General features: G+C 52.3%; 7 protein-coding genes across 7 annotated transcripts; 5 read left to right on the forward strand and 2 right to left on the reverse strand.

Moving 5' to 3' along the window:
- Positions 1-974: 974 nt before the first annotated feature.
- JN550_011537 (uncharacterized protein) lies at positions 975-1,907 on the forward strand (the record flags this gene model as incomplete). The annotated part of the gene is made up of 2 exons (XM_049309912.1): positions 975-1,055; positions 1,128-1,907. 2 exons carry the CDS (start codon positions 975-977, stop codon positions 1,905-1,907), a joined length of 861 nt encoding a protein of 286 aa, XP_049166513.1.
- A 295-nt stretch (positions 1,908-2,202) lies between these two features.
- JN550_011538 (uncharacterized protein) lies at positions 2,203-3,351 on the reverse strand (the record flags this gene model as incomplete). Its single annotated transcript, XM_049309913.1, has 1 exon — positions 2,203-3,351. The coding sequence occupies one exon, from the start codon at positions 3,349-3,351 to the stop codon at positions 2,203-2,205; it is 1,149 nt and encodes a 382-aa protein (XP_049166514.1).
- A 2,105-nt stretch (positions 3,352-5,456) lies between these two features.
- JN550_011539 (uncharacterized protein) lies at positions 5,457-6,470 on the forward strand (the record flags this gene model as incomplete). Its single annotated transcript, XM_049309914.1, has 1 exon — positions 5,457-6,470. The coding sequence occupies one exon, from the start codon at positions 5,457-5,459 to the stop codon at positions 6,468-6,470; it is 1,014 nt and encodes a 337-aa protein (XP_049166515.1).
- A 485-nt stretch (positions 6,471-6,955) lies between these two features.
- Positions 6,956-8,029, reverse strand: JN550_011540 (uncharacterized protein; the record flags this gene model as incomplete). The annotated part of the gene is made up of 3 exons (XM_049309917.1): positions 6,956-7,065; positions 7,158-7,555; positions 7,641-8,029. 3 exons carry the CDS (start codon positions 8,027-8,029, stop codon positions 6,956-6,958), a joined length of 897 nt encoding a protein of 298 aa, XP_049166516.1.
- A 3,222-nt stretch (positions 8,030-11,251) lies between these two features.
- Positions 11,252-13,627, forward strand: JN550_011541 (uncharacterized protein; the record flags this gene model as incomplete). The annotated part of the gene is made up of 3 exons (XM_049309918.1): positions 11,252-11,574; positions 11,643-11,727; positions 11,792-13,627. The coding sequence occupies 3 exons, from the start codon at positions 11,252-11,254 to the stop codon at positions 13,625-13,627; spliced, it is 2,244 nt and encodes a 747-aa protein (XP_049166517.1).
- Positions 13,628-14,802: 1,175 nt separating this feature from the next.
- JN550_011542 (uncharacterized protein) lies at positions 14,803-15,342 on the forward strand (the record flags this gene model as incomplete). Its single annotated transcript, XM_049309919.1, has 1 exon — positions 14,803-15,342. The coding sequence occupies one exon, from the start codon at positions 14,803-14,805 to the stop codon at positions 15,340-15,342; it is 540 nt and encodes a 179-aa protein (XP_049166518.1).
- Positions 15,343-16,407: 1,065 nt separating this feature from the next.
- JN550_011543 (uncharacterized protein) lies at positions 16,408-17,397 on the forward strand (the record flags this gene model as incomplete). The annotated part of the gene is made up of 1 exon (XM_049309920.1): positions 16,408-17,397. The coding sequence occupies one exon, from the start codon at positions 16,408-16,410 to the stop codon at positions 17,395-17,397; it is 990 nt and encodes a 329-aa protein (XP_049166519.1).
- Positions 17,398-21,469: the final 4,072 nt, after the last annotated feature.

Genomic DNA, 21,469 nt, shown 5'->3' on the forward strand with positions numbered 1-21,469 from the left:
TCAGCGCTGAGTGCCACCACCTAGGCAGCAGCCAATTCATTGGTTCTCCTGTCAACATCGGTTGAGGTATATCCGAAGAGAATAAGAATCGATGTTGCTAAGAGTTGAAACCCACGTATACGATTTGCACTCACGTGGTTGCGGGTCACCTACCGACAATTGAGAGGCCCTCTGTCGTGTTCCCTACAAAGTCGGGGCGACATTTGAACACCCCATGGATACTGCCCAGGTGGGTAGGCAGGCTGTGTGGCTGATGCTGTCGAATTAACTTATGACGCGGCACCCAGTTGTCCAGGACTCGAGCGGATGCTCAGTGGCGCTGGACTTGGGGTCCTCGGTGTTGGAAAGCCCACGGCCAATGCATGCCAAGGCGGTCACTTGAAGAGGGCCGCATGGTTTGCTTATTTGTCCCCAAGAGCAACAAGTAATCACGCGCCGCTAGACACGAACTTGGGCTTTGCCGCTGACTAGCAGCCACGAGTACACGAGGTTCGCCATGAGCAATTCCAACCTTGTAAGTCGACGAGCGCCTCACGTCCTACTCAGATATATCTCCCCCAAGCTCCCCCCAAGGCCCCCCCGCCAGACTCAGGAACCCCGGCTGGGCTGTCTGGCTGGCTTCGGGGAACTCGCCTGCCAGCCAGCCAGCCAGCCAAGCCATGGCACATGTGGGACCGCTACCAATGGGTGGTGCGGATTGTCAGTGCTCCCGTGCTCCCGTGCGCCAGATGCAACCTTATTTCGGCAACAGAAAACAATGACGCCGACCATATAGCCAGAGCTTAAAACTGAGGCGCCTAGAGAACCGGCCGACAGGTCGTGCATGCCCTAAACTTCTCAATTGATGCTTTGGCGCAAGTATACTCTCATAACTAGCTGCACGCGGACGCGCTTCTCCACGAGAGACTCCCGTCTCCGTTCTCATCGTTTCATTCCGGCTCCGGGTCAAGACTCTCAGCGGGCATCACGGCACCATGGCCATCATCCAAGGCTGGCTCCCAGCAAGCCGTGAGAACTATGAGCTCATCCTGGCCGTGTGGACATGGTTCCCCGTGGTAAGTCTCTCACAAACCTCAGAATGCCCCTGCAAGCCCGGTATGACCAGACGCTGACCCGGCCCGTCCCAGGCCTGTTCTCTCCAGTGGGCCGTCAGCTGGTACGGCATGGGCAAGACGTCGGTCAAGTCGCCGCTCAACATGCCGGGCCGCGTCGCCTGGTTCGCCATGGAGTGCCCGGGCTTCCTGACGCTGCTGTACATCATGAACACGCTGCCGGCCCAGCACGGCATCACGGACCTGCCCTGGCAGAACAAGGTCCTCTCCGGGCTCTTCGTGCTGCACTACTGCTACCGCGCCGTCATCTTCCCCTTCATCCAGCCCTCCATGTCGCCCATCCACGCCCTGGTGGCCGCGAGCGCCCTCTTCTTCCAGCTGTGCAACGCGACCTGCATCGGCTGCTGGCTCGCCGCCTACGGGCCCACGACGCAGGCCGAGTGGGACGCCCAGGGCTTCACCGTCCTGCGCTTCGCCCTGGGGATCGGGCTGTTCTACGTGGGGCTCACTGGCAACTACTTCTGCGACGAGGACCTTCGCGAGATCCGCCGCAAGGAGACGAGGCGGCAGGCGAAGCTGGCCGGCCAGGGCAAGAAGGGCGTCGAGAAGCACTACTCGGTCCCGCAGAACGGCCTGTTCAAGTACATGCTGTACCCGCACTACTTCATGGAGTGGGTAGAGTGGTTGGGCTTCTGGATCGCCGCCGGCGTCTCCTGCGCCCCGGCCCGGTGCTTCCTGCTCAACGAGTTCTTTGCCATGCTGCCGCGTGCTGTTTCGGGGAAGAAATGGTACAAGGAAAAGTTTGGCGAAGACAAGATCAAGGGCAAATATGCGGCTATCCCCGGTGTGTTGTAAAGCCTTCCAGGATTCCAGGTGCATATATGTTAGTAGGTGAAGAGCGCAACAGTAGAAATTTTGGATGACGATAACTACCTAGTTAGCTTTATTACTATGTTCAAGCAAAGTATAAACAGAGCTCGAAATTTATGTGCGTGCAGTTTATACGGAAACTCGACCAAACCAGCCCAACTCCTCGCCAAATGCGGATCGTCTTGCTACCATGGAACGTCAAATCAAAAAATGTTGTTTCGCTGCAGAAAATGACACTTGTAATGGGTGGAAACGGAACCACAGAAGTCTCCCCGACGCCTCACCATTCCACACCGATGCTCTTGTAGATCTCCTTCAGGTACTCCCGAGCCGGCGGCGTGACGGGCATCTCCAGCCGCATCTTGTTCATGATGTACGAGATGGTGACCTTGCGCTCGAAATCCAGGATGCACAGCGACCCGCCCCAGCCGCCCCAGAGGGCCACCCGTCCCGGAGGCAGCCAGTCGTCGAGCGACGTCTCGCCGTCGCCGCGCAGGGCCAGGCCCTGACCCCAGCGGATGGTCAGCCCGTTGAACCCGTCGATGTTCTGCGTCTGTTTCTCGAAGATGGCGTCGGCCGTCTTCTTGGAGATGAGCTCCGGCTCGGCGCCGCGGCCGGCCAGTGTGACCTTGGACAGCAGGCGCACGCACGCCGCTGCGTTGGCGTGTCCGTTGGCACCGCCGATCTCCGCCCGTCTCCAGGTCTCCGTGTGCGCGAATGCGGGGTTCGGGATGGGGTTCAAGATCTTGACCGGCAGCGAGTCCGGGGGGAACGGGGGCAGGTCGAGGCCCGGCGGCGGGATCAGCTCCGAGGCGCGCGGCCAGTCCTCCTCCTTGCAGCCAATCTGCACGTCTGCGCCGACGGGGCCGGCGAGCTCCTTTGCGACGAACTCCTTCAGCGCGAGGCCGGTAACGCGCCGCACGACCTCGCCGATCAGGTGCCCGTACACCCAGCAGTGATAGCTGGACATGGTGCCCGGCTCCCAGAACGGCGCCTGGGCCGCGAGCGCTGCGGTTGACTTTTCGAGATCGCACATGTCCTCATAGGTCATGGGTTTCTCCCAGCCCGCGACGCCGGAGCTGTGGGACAAGAGGTGCCGGATCTCGACATTCTCCTTGCCGTTGGCGGCGAACTCGGGCCAGAACTTGGCAACTTTGTCGGTGAAGGAGACTGAGCCTTGGTCGACCAGCTTCAGCATGGCGAGCGCGGATACGATCTTGGTGCACGAGTACATGTTGACAATAGTGTTCTCGGTCCATGGCTTGGTCCTGTCGTTGTTGGCATATCCTCCGTACAAGTTGACCACATCCTTGCCGTCGACGTTCACGGCCAGGGACGCACCGTTTTCTTCTCCCGAGACGATGTATTTCGAGAAAGCATCACGAACGCCCTGGAACTGGGTGTCGCAGCTCCCGCTGACTTGGGCCATAATGAATGAGATTTCTTATACGATTGAGGCAATATATCCAAGCCCCCAGGTCAGGCACTGAAGGTTGCAATGGCAAAGCTTAAGTAGTCCCGTTGCGCATGATATCGGGCAGCCCTGGAGTTGTCACGAGGATCCATCGGCCTCGTTGTCCCAGCCACGGCCCGCAAGGACCCTGGGAGCTGGATCGTGAGTCCACACGGCCGGAGCCAATTAGTAGCCTCATCGCGTGGCGAACGCCTCCACCCGCGGACGTTGAGCCCACAAAACCCCGCTGTGATATCCCTACGCAGGCTAGGATATATGCCAGGCCTGCCAGGTGTGCATTATCTCGGAGGTCACGGTGTCATGCTTGGTCTCCTCCTCACTGCCGGGGCTGGGACCTGCGCCTGCTGCGTGCGTCCAAGGCGCCTGTCCAGGCCATAACTTACCGGTATTCTCTGATCGATCAGGTGGAGAGGCCTAGTGAGGGGCAATCTGGGAGGATTTCCGTCAGCAGAGGAGTATCCTGGGAGCCGGGGAGCGTGTGGGATGATGCCTTGCATCCTCGGTACCCGTTTTCAAGAGATTGCATTAGCATAACACATGTCATCGTACGGTGTTTCAAGATTGCCTGGTTTGGTAATAATACCGCAAAACCGTGCCGCCACTGTCTAGGCGAGCGAACTGCCGGTCGGGCTTTGGGGTCAAGTTGAGATGGTCCCCGTATTCGGGCACCACCAGGGCATCAGCCTCGAGCCACCCGTTGAGCCTAGAAGACATCTTTACAAGCCTACCGTTTCGACGGGGCGTCGAGAGGTCTTGGCCAAGATGAATGCGAGTCAACGAGGGGGGTGGGACCGAGGGATGTACCACCTGAGGCTGCACGCATTCGACCAACGAGCAGGCGCTGATCGCCATGCCGCTTGTCGCAGGCCACTGGAGGATGCAATTTGACACAATCAAGTCTGCACTGCATTGCAGCACGTGTTCCACGCGTGTCATGGCTTGCAGCTGTCATGTCAGATTCTCGGGAAACCCAGCTCCCACCACCTGCGCAGAACACCGCCGGCTTTGCCCTCGCGCGGCGAATCAAGGGGCGCGGCCGGGGAGTCGAGAGTCAAGAACGCTGAAGAGGCAAAAGAAAAGAAAAAAAACCTGATGGCACCCTTGCGAATACGGCGGGCGGCGAAGGGTAGATTCGGCGCGGGACCTCGGGATGCGGGAACAGGTTGGTCGTCGTCATTTCATTTCCTGCAGTAGGCTGCAGCTGGGGAGCTCCTAAGACCCTGGAGCGCGCTGTAGCTGTCTCCCCATTAGGCATCTAATCCTCGATTAGCGGGCCCCGCCGCGCGGATGGGGAGCTAAGGTTGGCATGGGCCCGAATGCTGCCCCTACTCACGATGTCGGGTCCCAATCGCGCGGTACCACTGGTCGATCGGGCATCACGTCGCCAACCCATGGGCAAATCAACACAGGGTGTCCATCCTCTCTGGAGTTCGGCTAGCAGCACGGTTCAGGCTCATGGGCAATGGCCAATATTGAAAGCTCCAGGCCTGCTGATCGTAAGTTGGCCGGCACGCCACCGACCGTCCAGCCCGTCCAGCTCGCTCAGGGGACGCGCACACGATATGGCAGCTGGAGGGAGCAGCACAGCGCTATGGAAATTATGGCTGGCTCTCTTCCAAGAAACACCAGGGTCAGAAGCAGGGATCATGGGCCCGGGGCACGTCAAGCCCGTCGATGCTACTGCGCGAGGCACGCCATGGTCCAAACACTAGAACAAACTACTTAGCTTTTGAGTTCAGGCTAAGACTCTCATCCAAAAGATTGATCAACTCTCCTGAGGGGAAATACAAATCCATTGCTTTTGGGCAAGAAAACGTCAACTATATCTCTCCAAGATAAAAGCACCCATGTCTTCGCTTCGCCAAAGCCCCAGGATCAATTATTTCGTAGCCGTCCGGAAGCCGGCTGAGGGGTGGTAAACGCTGCAGGTAGACTGACCCCTTGTCCATTGCCTTGGTTTAAAAAAAAAGTGTTTAAAACCCTCAAGAAGGCCGCCACTTTCCGAGAATTGATGCCCGCGGGGATTGTTTGATCCTGCTTTCCTTGAGCAGTTGGCAGCCATGACCTCGAGATCGGTCGCCTCCTCCTCGGGGTCCTCGGCCCTCAGGGCGGAGAGGAAGCTGAACACGCCGCCCAAGTTCGTCACCGAGGCTCAGCGGACGTTGCTTTACTTCCGCGCCGTTGACGCGGATCATCCGGAGTCGGTTCTCAACGACATCTACGCCAAGCAACTGGTCAACAGGATCCCTCTCGATATCGTCGAGACCATGGGTTCCGATGTTCGATATGTGACATTCTGGTGTCTTCGTGCCAAGAGAATCGACACCTGGTGCCAAGAATTCATAAACGAGAACCCAGACTGCACAGTGGTAAATCTGAGCTGTGGGTTGGACACGCGGATACAGCGTCTGGAGCCACCGCGGAGCGTCCGCTGGATCGACGTCGACCACCCGGATGTCATCGAATTTAGGAAACGCGTGTTCCCGAGGCCCACCGGCGACTACAAGACGGCGTCCGTAGACATTACCGACCCGGACACGTCGTGGATCCAGGCATTCCCGAGCAACAGGCCTACTCTGGTCATCGCCGAGAGCAACATGTTCTACCTCAAGCCAGAGGTTGCCAAGGGCATCTTCTACTCCATTGCAGAACACTTCCCACATGGTCAGATTGTCTTCGATGTCCTTGGATCCCTCTGTGCAAACCTGATCAACATGAAGATGGCAACCGCCCAGAAGAAGTCGGGCATGAAGATTCTCTGGCCTGTGGATGATCCTCACGTCATGACGCGGATACACCCTAAGATCAGGCTCCTAGATGAGATGAGATACACTCAAGATATGCCGCCCTGGTTTGGCGAGTTCAAGACGAAGATTCTCAAGTTGTTACCGGGGTACCGGAACCTCGGCAGAGTCATACTGCTTAGTTTCGGGGCGGGCTCGCGGGAATTGGAGAGCCGTGGAGTGTCCTCCATGGGCGACTCGGCGTCCTATACATCCTCGAGTGGGACTGAATACTTCCCTGGAATGGCTGAGGGCCTAAGCAGGGCGTCGACTTTCCAACGAGAGCAGTAGACACTGCCCGGCCTCCTCCAGGCCAGTAGACTAATGGTCAGCCTCCCGGGCAGTTTGGCCACCACCGGCACGTGGTTGACCCGGCCTTATGCACCTATATTTCGGCTCGACTATCTCGCACGTTTTCCCGAACGACTCTGCGCCTAAACGAACTATACGGCAAAGCCGGACGACCAGGCTTGCCGCACATTACGAAGAAGATCGTAGCGCGCTCCATCTCCGATTGAGGCACATGTACGATGCAGTTTGAAGTTGGATCTTGGACTTTACCGAAAACGGACGGTATCTTATGCTGCTGGTAGGCAGTTAGCAGCAAGGCGTTGGCGGCGTAAAACAAAAAGAGACAGTATTCTTACTCGGTGCTTGACGGAGGCACCTAGACCAACAGACCCGTTCATTATATTGTTTTGAGGTCTTTATGACCAGGAGGATTTTCATTATTATAGTTTATGGGTTTTATAGAGATACCAATTACGCGTTTGGATTTACGTATTCAACAATGCTCCTACATAGCGATTGCCCTTGGAACCCAGCTTCCCTGTCGAGTTCTTGAGCCAACAATTGCCGTAGTTTGCAGATACCTCCGAGGCCATGTCTACACCGTGTCAGTACTACATACTCCCATACACGTTTTCACGGCCTGGCTTGCTGGAAACCAGGAGTGCAAGAAAGCCAGATAGAACTTACTGCCAGAAAACTCCACGCCTACACAGTTGGAACTCGCAGAGTTCCGGTTGTAGCTGGCACACCCTCTTAAACAATCATCAAGGTTGTAGACGGTCATTGCCAGGATATCCACCGCCCCATTGTAGTCTTGACCGCAATGCAGCGTGAAGCTCCATGTCTGTTGGCCGAGCTTGATCTCTCGCTGCTGACTGTCTATATTCGGGCAGTCCAGAGCGAGTTGACCATAGGTCGGTACCGAGATGAAGGATGACGACGTGGCAGTGCCAGACGCTGAGTTGGTGGTGCTGCTCGGGCTCTGAGTCTGGGCGGCCTCCCCGCTCGCTGTAGCAACAGCCGAAGAAGTGGGCGCCGGTGTCGTCGAACTTGTAGTTGCGCTAGACCCTTGTGCGTAGGCTTTTCTAATACGGCAGGTGTATCAGCATGTCTGTAGCAGTACCATCTTCCGTGAAGATGCACGGGTGCCACATTCTCGCTTCTACTCACTGTACAGCTAACGTTCCACCCACGCCACCACCGACGGCTGCGGCGATAACAACAACTCCCAGGATCACAAGCAATATCAAGGTCGAGCGCGCAAGCCCACATATCCTATTCGATTTCTTCTCGGGCACATGCTCAGCATAGGCGTAGTGAGAAGGCGCCTGTGCCGGTGTGACGGCCGTCGCCACGTACTGGTGTTGGTCGTGGCCGTAGCCCTCGCCCGTCCCCCAAGCCTTGGGCTGCTGGCTCTCAGAGTAGAGCGTTGAAGCCGCCGGCGTCGTCGACGAGTCGTAGGGTCTGTGCTGATCCATCTGGGCTACAGGTGGGCTCCCGATATACTTGTCTGAGTACGTCGACGGCAGCACTTCAGGCGCGTCGTGGTCGTTGGCCATCGTGAGCCAATGTCACAGTTGGCTCACAGGGAGTGCATGGAGGGTGAAGTCTGGAGGCCAGCATCCTGGGAGGAACGAGAAAATCTACCGGGAGGGATCATCCCCATTGCCCTTGGGGGCCCAAGCTGCGGCCCATCGCGTTGCAGGGGTTGCGCTTATGGTTTGATCCCTCACAAGCTGTTCTCGTCAACCCGTCCACATAGTTTTCTTCTGCATAAGGCTGAGCGCAGATTTTGCTGTGATTGGGCTACCAAGCGCAACACTACGCTGATTTTGGAGTGTCAGGGTATATGGTCAACGGGGCAGCAGCCCGCTATTGGCTGGGCGGGACGAGTGCTTACAGGGTACATACGGAAGCGACATAGAAGTCCCAGAGGATACTTAGGACAACGTGTCTGACATGGGATGTTCGCCTGGCCCCCAGTTTCATCGGACGGAGAGGATTAATGCGATTTGAGACCTCTAGGACTTTAGAGGCTATAACCCGGCGACCGTGCACGCATACATCTATCATCCTTGTTCTAATGCTTCAAACGTTGATGCACAGGTCTGCAGAGTCAAACAGAGCTGAGTCGCATGTGGCTGTGTATTTGTCGTTGCATCTTGAGATTTGCGTACTTAGCTGTGTTTAAATAATTGGGTCTGTGACTCCGATGGTTAAGTCGGCCGACGCAGTCGGGGTTGTTATTGGATGTAGAACGCAAAAGAGGCTTGGCAATTGGTGCGATCCCTACATAGCTAAGCGCCATTCGGAATGGCTCAGCGTGTTGCCTTAATTGCCTTGGAATATGGGGAATTTGGAAGAGGCGGGAGTTTCCCATATCAGAGTGTTAATGAGCCAACATGAACAAGCGGGCGGGCACATGTTCTTCTCTGGCAGCCTCAATTTCACGACAAAACGAGATTGGGTGGAAGGTAATAGTGGTTGCGACCGCCCTTTGCTGGATCGTTCTGGTAGAAGCTACCATATTAACCGTGACATATGTTATCCAATAAATACTCTCTTTCTTTTTTCACTCTGAACTATCTCTAGGCTTTATGTAATGGAGCTCACGGTGACTTGTTTCTGCAAACCAACCCCGTGATAATAGAATTACTTGTACGGACATCCCAAGTCCAGTCGTTCGCCGGGGCATCGTACCCACAAATATATTGTGACGGCCAATAGTGGTATGGCATTATGGGTATATTTCAGGTGGTGTATTCCTTACGAACAGACTACAAAGTTGTAAATTACCAATGAGCTGGAATCCTCCAAGTTGAAGAAAATGTCCACCCATCTTTGCCAGCGCTGTGACAGCACTTGTAGCCCTTGCTATTTTTTCCTTATCGACTGGTGCTTCATCTGTCTTGGCGTAATATGAGATTAAACGCTCGGCGATGTACCCCATATTGTCAAGAACAAGCTGTTGAATATGCATCGCCTGCACCTACAATGTGAATCCACGCATGGCCTTGAGGGGCCTCCAATACGACTTGGGAGTACGAGGCGTATGTCGGTAGATCGTAGCAAGGGCTACGACCTGACGGTCATTACCGTACAAGCGGTAGGTTAAGTGCAGTCAGAGATAGGCAATATGGGGTCGGTATAGTAAAGAAAAGAATAAATCTTGCCTCCGTAGCTAGGAAGGCATTTATATCTAGAGTATACCTTGATAAACCACCCGGGACCTAGCCTACTAGAGGTCCACCCTGACAGTCATATACCGCTACCTTGCTGCAATAATTATTCCTACCTCTCGACACGGAACCTGTACACCGCTATTCGCACGAGTACGAATGCCTTGCGGTCCTTCCACGCGCCATTCCAGTACCCCTTTGAATAGTCTTAGACCTTTGGGCAGCCGCCGTAGTGCGAAGGATTGTTAGACCATTGTTGCAACGTACATCATCACATTAAGCTGTTAAGTCGACGATCATGGCGGCACGGGAGGTTGTCATAACTTCTACGCTGAAGTTAGCCTATACCTGTGGTATAGAAAGGGAAAACCTCAGGGCTGAGAGCATATATGTCGGGGATTGGATGCACCCCTTTGCCCTACGTTTGCGTTTGCGTCTGAACCTGTCCCAGGTGGTCTGCAGGCCGGAAGTTCTGCGCACAATTAAGTACTGACGGGTAAAATGGGCCAAGCGGTGAAATGGACTCGTATTAAAACTCATCAGAACAAGCGTAGCACCTATATTCCATGGAAACTGTTACTCGCCCTGCTGATTCTACGTTGACCAGGCTGGTGACGTTTGCGATAGCTTCGGATTGCACATCACCGCGTTGAACTGAAGCGGCTGAGCAGTTAACCATGCGTAGGAGCCAATATCTAAAGCCGACTCCTGACTTGTTTCTGCTATATAGTGGATCCATATAACTTGAGTCATACATAGCACTCAATAGCCTCTTCAGTACACAGATTATGCAGGATAGCCGCTGTGTCGGGGTGATCTGGGGATAAGTGGGCCTGTACGAAATATGTGGATACAAATTTACCAACCCACCGGTGCGCTAAGATAGACGTGCAGAGGAAGTGAATCCTGTGAGCCTCGGCGACGAGTTGACGAGGGGTCCTTTGGTGGATAACCGTTCAGAGTAATCAAGAAGTTAGCCAATCGCGCGTGTTCCCGGTCTACTCGCCCCTCGCTAAAATCCCAAGCTACGCCACTGGCAAGTTGGGACTCTGACCACCTTCCTAAATCAATACTCGCCAAGAAACTCCCATTAACCTGATAACCTTCGGATTCCGGTATGCATATAACATATGCAGCATGTGTCAATACCCAGGAGGGACTGCCGCTTATGCATATAGGCAAATGGCGGCTTAAAAGAGATCCGTGTAACCTCAGACATGATGTTACATAGTACGATCAACTCGGCGAAGAGCTCATTCAAACCTCCAGCAGTGCCTTTGGTAGTGTATCGTCCCCCCAGCCGCATGCTATGATTAGACACAAACCAACTGCGCCAAGCGTTGGCACATCTTCTTCAGCTAGCAGCTTGTGGCGCTATCGCCTAAGAGATAAGGGCAGGTCCAAGACTTGTTCCCCAATGCCAATGCGCTGCCAATGCGTTGCCAATGCGCTGCCAATGTTCTTGGCCACCAATCCAGACCAGCAGCCATCACAGGCTGAAATGTATAAAATCCTGCCGCATTTCCGACGGCGAGGGCGACCTTTTTGCCTCGAACTCCATGATCGTGCCTACCCAATAAGTTTCCATACGCGCTACCAGCCATGGAGAAGGTCGAACCAAGCCATGACGGCCTCGCGCCTGCTGTGGACGTTGCAGCTCTCGAGAAAGAGAGCCACGGCAAAGAATATCCTACTTGCGAAGTTGCGAGTAGCCATGGTGAGAAGGGCGACGATGCCGACGAGGGACACCAGGGGCCGGAAGATATCTACAAGCCCTTGCCACCACTGGAGGGTGTCCCTGATGAGCCCATGCCGCTCACATTTCGCGCTGTGATCATTGGCACTATTCTTGGTTCGTTGGTCAACGCTTCGAATGTGTATCTCGGTCTCAAGACCGGGTTTACCATGGGTTCTAGTATGTTCGGGTACGTGAAGACGCAGTTGCCTTAGTTGTTAACAGTGATATGACGGTGACTAATTGATCTACTTGCAGGGCCATTTTCGGATATGGTTTCGTCAAACTGCTTTCTAAATCATTTGCTGGCGTGCCGTTCCTGGGTATGCCTTTTGGACCACAGGTATGAAATCCCATCTCTTAGTTTGTATAGCTGCAAGATCTTGTCTAACTGTAGAACTTATCAGGAGCACACTATACTCCAAGCCGCCGCCGCCGGCGCTGGTGGACTGTCTGGTCTCTTTGTTGCTGCGCTTCCAGCCATGTACCAGCTGAACTTGCTCTCCGCAAGAGCCATCGATGATTACGGCAGATACCTGACATTGACACTCATCGGGTCCTTCTTTGGATTGTTCTTTGCCGTGCCACTGCGGAAGTTCTTTATCATAAATGTTGCTCGGGATCTCCGTTTGATCTTCCCTACAGCTACAGCTACAGCCTTCACTATCCGGTCTATGCATTCGATCGGTGCCGGTGCACAGGAGGCGGTTAAGAAGATCAAAGCGCTTGGCTACTCATTCCTCTTCGCCTTTGTCCTCCGCATTGTCTCAGATTATGCCCTAGGTATTCTCTGGGACTGGCATATCTTTACCTGGTTCTACATCTGGGGCGGATATAGCAACTACGCCATCCAAATCGAAAACTGGGGCTGGTTCATCGAATGGACCCCGGCTTTCATTGGTTCCGGGCTTCTCGTCGGCCTTAACGTCGGTATCTCCTACTTTGTCGGCAGTTTTCTTGCCTGGGGTCTCATTGGACCGCTCCTTGTTTACACTGGCGAGTGCGTTGGCAAGAATGCGAAAATGGACCCGCCATGGCAGGACGTTGTGACTTACAACTCGATGACCGGCATGAGACAGCCTGGCTACGTGGCTAGCCCACGCTACTGGTTTCTCTGGCCAGGTGTTATGGTATTGCTCTGCTACTCCATGGCTGAATTCTTCTTCAACTATGAGATCATCTGGTATGCTCTCAAGCAAGGATGGATCAGCCTGGCGAAGTCTGCCAATGGTTCTCTCAACAAGCGGGGTAAGAAGAGCGCTTTTCTGGAGAAGCAGGCTGCCAAAGGCAACGATTCTTCTGCTATTGTGGAAGACTTTGCCACCAAGGAACAGCAAGTCGCCCCCTGGATTTGGATCTCTGGCTGCATTGCTGTCCTAGCCATAACCATGGTTGTTTTTGAGGTCCAATTAGGTGTCAGTGCCGGTCTTGGCCTTCTGGCTTCCCTCCTTGGCATAGTCTTCTCATTCATGTCAATTCATGGATCCGGTGTCACCGATGTTACGCCTCTTACTGCTTCTGCGAAGGCGTCACAACTTGTGTTTGGTGGCGTCACCCATGGGCAACCTGAGTCCAAGGCCTTGACTACCAATCTTCTTGCTGGAGCCATCGCGTCAGCAGGTGCGGACATGTCGACCTCGCTGACATCTGACTTCCGCACCGGATTCCTCCTTAAGGTCGCTCCCAATCTCCAGTTCTACGCTCAGGCTTTCGGCACACTGGTCGCCATGTTCCTTGCCCCGAGTATCTTCCTCCTGTTTGCTTCGGCCTATCCTTGCATCCTCGACGCTGAAGCAACAGAATGCCCATTCGACGTTCCCTCTGTAACCGCATGGAGAGCAGTTGCTGAGGCCGTCACACTGCCACAAATCCCGATTCCCCTATCGTCTGGAATTTTTGCGGTTGTGATTGGTGCCTGGTCGATTGCGCAAGTCTTCGTAAAGCGCAAGTATCTGGTTGGAGAGCGTGAGAAGTACCGCAATTGGCTGCCCAACTGGATGGCAATCGGTGTCGCTTTCGTATTGCCAGCCACTCATTACTCCACAGCCATGTTCACGGGTGCATGGATCGCTGCTCTGTGGCAGAAGAAGTGGCCCAAGAACTTCGAGGTTTACTGTTACGCCATAGCTGCTGGTCTGATTGCTGGAGAAGGACTTGGTGGTGTTATCAACGCTGCTTTGACCCTTGGTGGCGTCGGTGGTGCGGTCCATGGCTCTTCTATAGGCTGCCCGGGATCTTGCTAGACGAATGGCCAAAGATATATAGCATAAGTGGGATCCGCATTGCAAGGATATCTGAATAATATTAAATACAACCAATCTTTTAACTGCGCAACGTGTTATATACAAGTCAAAAGTGACCGCCGCGGAGACACAATCAGATCAAGTATAGGTCTGTGAATACTGTCAAGGTATGCAACGCTGAATGTGTACAGTACGACAAGAAATACATGCCGTACCTCTTGTGTTGGAAAGACTTGTAAGGACCAAGACATCCATAGTCATAGTGATCTCCCCATTAAAGACAAAAGATGTCACAATCTTGATCATGGGTCTCTGATGAACACTGCTAGTTTGTCTGTTTGATTTCTTGACGTCTACTTATAGCAATTAATCGTCTCGCAAAACTATCCTGTAGTTGCGTGTGGATACACCTCAGTCTGAATGATGTAGGATAAGCAAAACAGATCGTACCAACGGACGACTTCCATTTATCTACGGGGGGGCAACCCATCAAATGGCCAGCAATATCATCCATGTGAACTCCAACAGGCAGCCCTATTACTCTCGGCGCTGAGTGGTAAAAGATATTATGCAGTCGCTGACTTGAAGTAAGCGATGTACCCTGACATGGAATCCGGTATAGTTGTGGAACCGGTAAATGTCAACTTTACAGTGTGCACAGTCAATGTTATCAATATTTGCTCCGTAGAGGCAACCACCTCGTACCATTGGAGTGGGGCTGGTTTTGTTACTGTTACCGACCCCCTCCTCTGGCTCATGTCAAATTATGTGTCCATCAGGGCGCTGAGAATTCATGGCATTTCTCATAATCGGTATACAGACTTCAGTGCCTAACGACCTATGTTTAGACCAATTGGAATGCCTTGAAATTCGGGGATTGGTCACAGGCGTGCAAGCTCACCGAACATAAGCGCTAGCCTTAGCAAAAAACCGTACAACACTAAATACCTCAGAGCGCGCCCTTTCTGTCATACACACCCCCAATTGGATTGAGGCCTGGCTGTAGATACTCCATAAACAGAGCATCCGTTGCAGCTGGATCGAACTTCGTTACTATAAAAGGTTCCCACCAGCCTCATCATCTCAACTTCCACTGTTGAAAAATACCTTCACTACTCTCCCAAGAGCACAGATAGCAATTACCAAGCGTTGCACACCTGTGCAACCCTTTGACAATGGTTGCGGGCAACTTGGCTTTTCGCCGCGCATCAGAAGAAGACGCAGTCCAACTTGAGCGCCTCATCAACACAGCTTTTCGCGACGACACAACTACTCAGGTGTTCCTGTCCCCCGACCATGGCCGCATAGATGTCACCGACGTCTCCGGCATCAAAGCCAAGATCGCGCAGCCCAACAGTGCCGTATTTGTTGGCACTGACTCAGACGGCACACTCATCGCTCATTGCGGCGTGCGAAAGCTAGATGAGAGTCGCGCCTGGTTCGGCCTGCTTGCCGTCGATGTCCGCCTCAAGAACCGCGGTGTTGGCAGCAAGATTCTTGCCCACGCTGAGGATTATGCCCGCCGTGAATGGAACTCCAAAAGGCTGGAATTTGACGTTGTGAACACGCGGGCAGATCTGATTGCTTGGTACAAGCGCCGTGGGTTCGAACCAACTGGCGAGACGACGCCATTCCCTTACGAGTACCACGGCGATTGGAAAGGTGTTCTGCGAGACGACTTGGAATTTGTTGTTTTCGGAAAGGATCTCTTGTAGTTCTGGTCTTTTCCATAGACGAAAATGGGTCTCTTCAAAGAATCGGCTCACTCGCCTGGATTCCAGTCTTACGGCGACTGTAGAGTTGGATCCCGCTGCATGACAGTTTCACGACACGAGCCGTTGAGATTGGTATGTCCCAGGCAGTCTTAGTTGCTACGATTGGGCCAGTGAGACATCACGAATTGGTTTAGCACATCTTGTCGAGGTCGGAGAATCAACTTGAGATGAGTAGCAAGCAGTACTTCCATTGGATATAAGTTTTTGGAAAAGGTCGTCAACCTTAGCTTCTCCAAATCTAGAGACCAATACAATGGGGTGGTTATGAGTTAGACAGGGAATTGTCTGAAGAGATAAGCCTGAGATGACATAGTCGTATTACCTATGTCGTAGTTATTTTTGGAATGGCTGTTTAACTTGCAGGACATGCGTTTTCGGCTTTGCAAGAAAAGAAAAACATTGCCCAGATGACGTAACTTCAGCGCGTTATGCCACCCAGGAGCGAGTCCATCCGAACTGGGCTTACCTTGCTGGTCTTAGAAACAGTATAACTATCAAGATATGTTGTTACACTGCCATATTTCATTGCGAGACTGATCCCTGAGGCCTCCAAGAAAAGGTTTGTCATCAAATGGAAGCAAAGTGAGTGCCTTATGATGTTTCCAGCCACATAGCCACCTTTCCCGAGTACAGCCTTGCGTGGAAGCGGAAAGAAGGGAGCATGCCGTGACCAAGGGAACCCACCTAGGACTAAGGCAGATTCGAGTTGGCACTGCCACAACCAGGTAACATGATTACGTACGTTCAAGACCTTTGAGGTGCAAGTCGTAATATTGCCCAATCACAACTTCCATACATAAGCAACACTGAAGTTCCCCGGCGGTTCATTAGAAGACGAGTTGCATTGGATACAAGCCTGCATATATGGCTGCTTATATCAGCGCCGGTATTGCTATCCTTGGGCCAAAGACTTGCTGATTCCGAACCTATAAGTAGTGTTCGAGAGAAGTGGTTACTCCCCATAGTGTGTCTTCCTGGCTGACACGACCCAAATTTTTAATCACCATGCGAAAATTCATACTGCTTTTATTCCATCTGACCCTTGCAATCCGAGCATTCGGTCAAGACTTGAGTCCAATTTCCCTAACCGCCACCGGAATAGTCAATACCACGGTTCTGTCAGTGGAATACTATGACTCCGCGCCTGGAAACGATTCATTACCGGTTGTTATTTTGGTCCATGGCTTCCCTTACTCGATTGACTCGTACGTGTACGTGGTACCGAAGCTCAAGGTACAAGGGTTTCGAGTGATAGTTCCTGCAATTCGCGGCTTTGGGTCTACTACTTTCCACTCAAGAACAACACCACGCAGTGCTGAGCAGGCCGCTTTGGGAAAAGATATAATAGACTTGATGGACGCACTGAGTATTAATCAGGCTATCTTCGCTGGGTACGATTGGGGAACAGTTGCCGTGAACGTGGCTGCAGCCTTATGGCCTGCGCGATGTTCAGGGATGGTTGCAGCAAATTCTTACCTCATCCAGAACCGAGATACGGCGTGGGCGGTCGCTTTACCAGACTCACTTGCAACAAGGTGGTACTTTTACGTTTTTCTCACGCCCCAGGGATACAGCTCTCTAGCGAGCGATACGAAAAGCTGGGCAAGATCGCTGTGGTCTAGAAATAGTCCCAATTGGACTTTCACCGAAGCCCAGCTTGACGTTGCTGCGGGGGCACTGCGAAATCCAGATTATGTCGACATTGCAACTAATTTCTATCGCAATCGCCTCCTCTATGCCCCTGGGGATCCAATCTACACAGAACTTGCTGCCGAGTTGGATAAACAGCCTCCGATAAATTCACCTGCCGTGACCCTGGATGCAGACCAAACTGTTGTGTTTCCAGCGACAAATGGAAGCTCAACTCAGAAGTTCTTCAAAGGCCCGAGAAGCCACCATATTGTGAAAGATTGTGGTGAGGCAATCCCGCTAGAGAAGCCAGACGTGTTTGTAGACGCGATATTAGAGGTGGTCGAACTAGGAAAGAGAATATAAAAGGGTTTATCCAGATCGTTTGGGACGGGACTTGTCTTGCAGACTTCGTGCAAACCTTGAACTCACAACCAATTCACAGTCTCCATCGTACCTTTTCGTATTACATGAGAGGTGGAAGTATATTACTCGATAGAAAATCACACATAACGGCTTCACTGATCTTGCCGCCCTTCAGGGTAGGTTACACTTGAGCTGAACCTAAGACAAGCAGTGGTGACGCCGGCACGGTACAGGTGTTACCCATGATTTTGAAATATATTAATGTTCAATCTAGCACTACTGAACTGGGGTGATTTGAAATTGATCCCTAGGATCCTCTCACCTATAATTTGGTTTCATACACGGGACTGTTTATCGGCCTGGGTGTATGAGCATCTCATTGGCCCATTGGCTGTGATCGGAATGCGGATATAAAAATCAAAATGCAGCCATTATATCCGTACGCTAGGCCCTCAAGCCCTCGCAAGCCTTGCTGCATCATAGAAGCTTAGCTCGGGATAACATCTCCGCACCATTCACGTAGCCAAGCTCCCACTTAGGAGGAAGACTGGTCCGATGAACACGATAAATATCATGTCTCTTCGGACATTCAATCATGGGTCAGCATTTGGTTCTGAGCAGAACTTCATTCCTCTCCTGAAAGGTTCTTGTCCATCTTTCGGAGGTTTCAAAGGTCCTCATAATTCCCATAAAGGACCCGTCGCATCCCCGCGGTCGGGCCTTCACTACGCGAAGTAAGACTGCACTGGGGGTAACCGGCTGCGGAGGCTAGCCTGACCTGCTCGCCATAGTGGGCCCGACTTGGCTCAGTCACATATTCTACAGCACCTAGCAGCTGCAGGGCGTCATTAACACGCCCTCCACGTCGATCGTTGCTGCGATTGAGTATCGGCCCCATATCGGCCTGTGCCGATTCAGATTTCCCCAATGTGCGGCTCACCGTACTTGAAAACTCCGAGCAAGCCAAGCTTCCGCATTCTAACACCGCATCCACAGCCTACGGTCGACTCGAGATTACGAAGCACCTCTTTAGCAACCTCTTCAACTTCTGGATTACTCAATTCTTTTTTCAAACGGGCATTATCCAAGCATTATGTCTAGTGAGAAGAAAATAAGTCAGCATGGGGCTGATGACACGCTACATTCAAATCGTAAGCCGAGAGCCAAGACAACCTACACGCGATATACCTCCTCTGATGATTTATAGGCGTCGAAAACATGCTCGGCGGACTCACGAAATTAGCGCGCAGCATTAGTAGGGAGGATGCAGAAGATATATATCGAGCGGAAGCGACCAACGATAGAGTCCAAGGTGGCGACCTGGTAATTGGGCCAAGCAATACGGAAGAATATACCCGTACAATTGTTTCGTGGGATGAGAGCGATCCAGAGAATCCATACAATTGGTCGAACGTAGGCTCCTCCTTTCTAACAGAAAAGTCAACGCTGATACTCTAGCAGACCAAGAAGTGGGCTATAGTAGTCACTACGATGGTGCTCATCGTGAACAGTACCATGGGTTCATCCCTTCCGAGCATGGCAATTCCTTATATCATCGCCGACTTTGGAGTAACATCGCAAGATCAAGAAGTGTTACCAATATCGACCTACCTGATAGGTTATGTATTTGGCCCGATAATATGTGCGCTCTCCTCGTCCTCTTTCTCCTCCTGATCAGAGGCGATGCTGACTGCGGTTAATTCCTAAGGGGGACCTTTAAGTGAGCATGTTGGCCGTCGGAATCTGACTTTGGTGACATTCGCGATGTTCATGATATGGACACTCGGCTGCGCTCTTGCTCCCAACTGGCCAGCACTACTCATTTTTAGGTTTCTGTGCGGTGCTTTCGCGAGTTCTCCGATAGCTATAGTGGCAGGCCAACTAGCCGATATCTACAACGATCCTGTCACTCGTGGGCGTGCATTTGCATGGTTCATGGCTGTAAGCTTGACTGAATCATATATAAGAACCTAGCTCACCAGATTTAGATGACCGTATTTGGGCCCCTATTTGCTCCAATCATATCTGTCAGTCTTCTTTAAATGAGTTTTATTCACTGCTGTCTAACGAAATGCAGGGCTTTTGCTCAACCACTATTGGGTGGCGCTGGACGTTCTGGGTTGGCCTCATCTATGCTGCCCTCTCGTTCATCCCGTTATTCTGGCTTCCCGAGACATTCGAACCTGTACTCCTTCGTCGACGTGCGCAAAAGATTCGAAAGCAACATCCGAATTGCGAGGTCTATGCAGCCTCGGAGCTCGAGAACAGAAGCTTAAAACAACTGATCACACGGGTCCTCACTCGCCCAATCCGCATGCTAATCACGGAGCTGATAGTTACGAGTTCATGCATGTATCTAGCTCTTTGTTACGCGATATTTTATATGTCCTTTCAGGCATTTCCGCTTATATTTCAGGGCGTTTACGGTCTGTCGCCTGGCGTTACTGGACTTTGCTTCCTCCCTATTGGCGCTGGGGCTCTTCTCTCCTTACCAATTTTCTACGCTTACGATGGGTTCCTTCGCCGAGCCCAGTTGCAGAAGAAACCTTGGAGTCGCCAAGAGGAATATCGCAGAGTCCCACTTGCATGCTTAGGTGGGCCTATGTTCGTTATTGCGCTATTCTGGCTTGGCTGGTCTGCAAGGTCGAACGTGACGTTCATTGCTCCGTTGCTTGGGGGAATACCTTTTGGCATGGGATTCATGTTGATATTCATGGCTCTGCTAAACTATCTCACCGATGCGTATGAGGTCTTCGCCGCAAGTGCGAATGCGGCTGCAAGTGCTACGCGGTCACTTCTGGCCGTTGTTCTTCCACTTGCTACAACGCCGATGTTTCATAGACTAGGCATAGCTGGCGCATGCAGTCTGCTGGGTGGACTAAGTCTTCTTATGTGTGCAATTCCTTTCATATTTATCTGGAAGGGAGAGCAAATACGAGGCCGGTCCCACTTTTGTATTGAGTTGAAGAAGCAGAAAGAAGCAGCACTTCGAGCGGCCGGGCAAAACCGACAAAATCAGGTGCGGCTATCCAATCAGCAGCAACTGTTATCCCACCAAGTTGGTACCATTCACAACTCAACAGAAATGCCGAAGGGGGAGGCAGTCTGAATAAGAAGATAAAACGTTGGAAATAAAGGATCTTTAAATCTAGATCAAGTCCTAGACCGTGGAACATCGGGTCGCAAATGACCAGTCAGCTGTATTGCTTTCTATTCACTTAACTGTCAATATGAGATGTGTCACGAAAAGAGTTACGTGAACCCGAATGCGGGGGGATGTCGAAACATCGCCCTTGGCGTTACACCACGGAATATTAGCATTGTGTCGAATATACGGTAGGTTAGATACAACCAAGGAGACAAAATATGCGGTAGGTATTCTAAGCACGGTCTTTTCGGTCATCTAGTCTGTCCGGATGCAAAAACTATATCCAGCCGCTTTATACGAGGACTTGTCGCAGATAGAACTTGGTGCATGTTCGACATTAGGCAGTGGCATCCTTAGGGACATCAGTCAGTCGTTTCGCTCATGACTGGACCAAATTCTTGGTATGCGGAAACGTAAGTTAAATCGACACTCTTTGTGCTGCACGTCTTAGCTATGCCTGCACCATCTCACGTACAACTTGACACCGTCAACAAGTTCATCGAAGGCTGGGAAGAGTTCATCTTTGAAGAGTGGACGGCGAACTGGTCCCGCGACATTCATTCAGCAGACCGTTCTACCAGCTTCTCTTGGCATCAAGCCCAGAAGTTGGAAAGACATCGAGGAGTTTCTGCCCCAGGTGATGGATATGATATCCAGTCACAAGGTATGTATAACTCTGCGCGCAATTCATAGTGCCCGGGTCAGCTGAAGAAATGAGCCCACCGTTTGATTAGATGGAGATAATTGAGGTTGTACATGACACTGCAAAAGGCACAGCTGCAGTTTATGCTACCTCGTCAGGGGACGCACCCTGGGAAGATATAAAAGGAGGAGCTCATGCGGTCTTTCTCGCGTTCAGCAAGACGGGCGGGAGGTGATTAGAATGGACGAGATGGTGGACGTAGAGTTCTTCAAAAAAGTTCT

The sequence above is a fragment of the Neoarthrinium moseri genome (assembly GCF_022829205.1).
Source record: "Neoarthrinium moseri strain CBS 164.80 chromosome Unknown scaffold69_Wmoseri_CBS_16480, whole genome shotgun sequence".
Taxonomy (NCBI): Eukaryota; Fungi; Ascomycota; class Sordariomycetes; order Amphisphaeriales; family Apiosporaceae; genus Neoarthrinium; species Neoarthrinium moseri.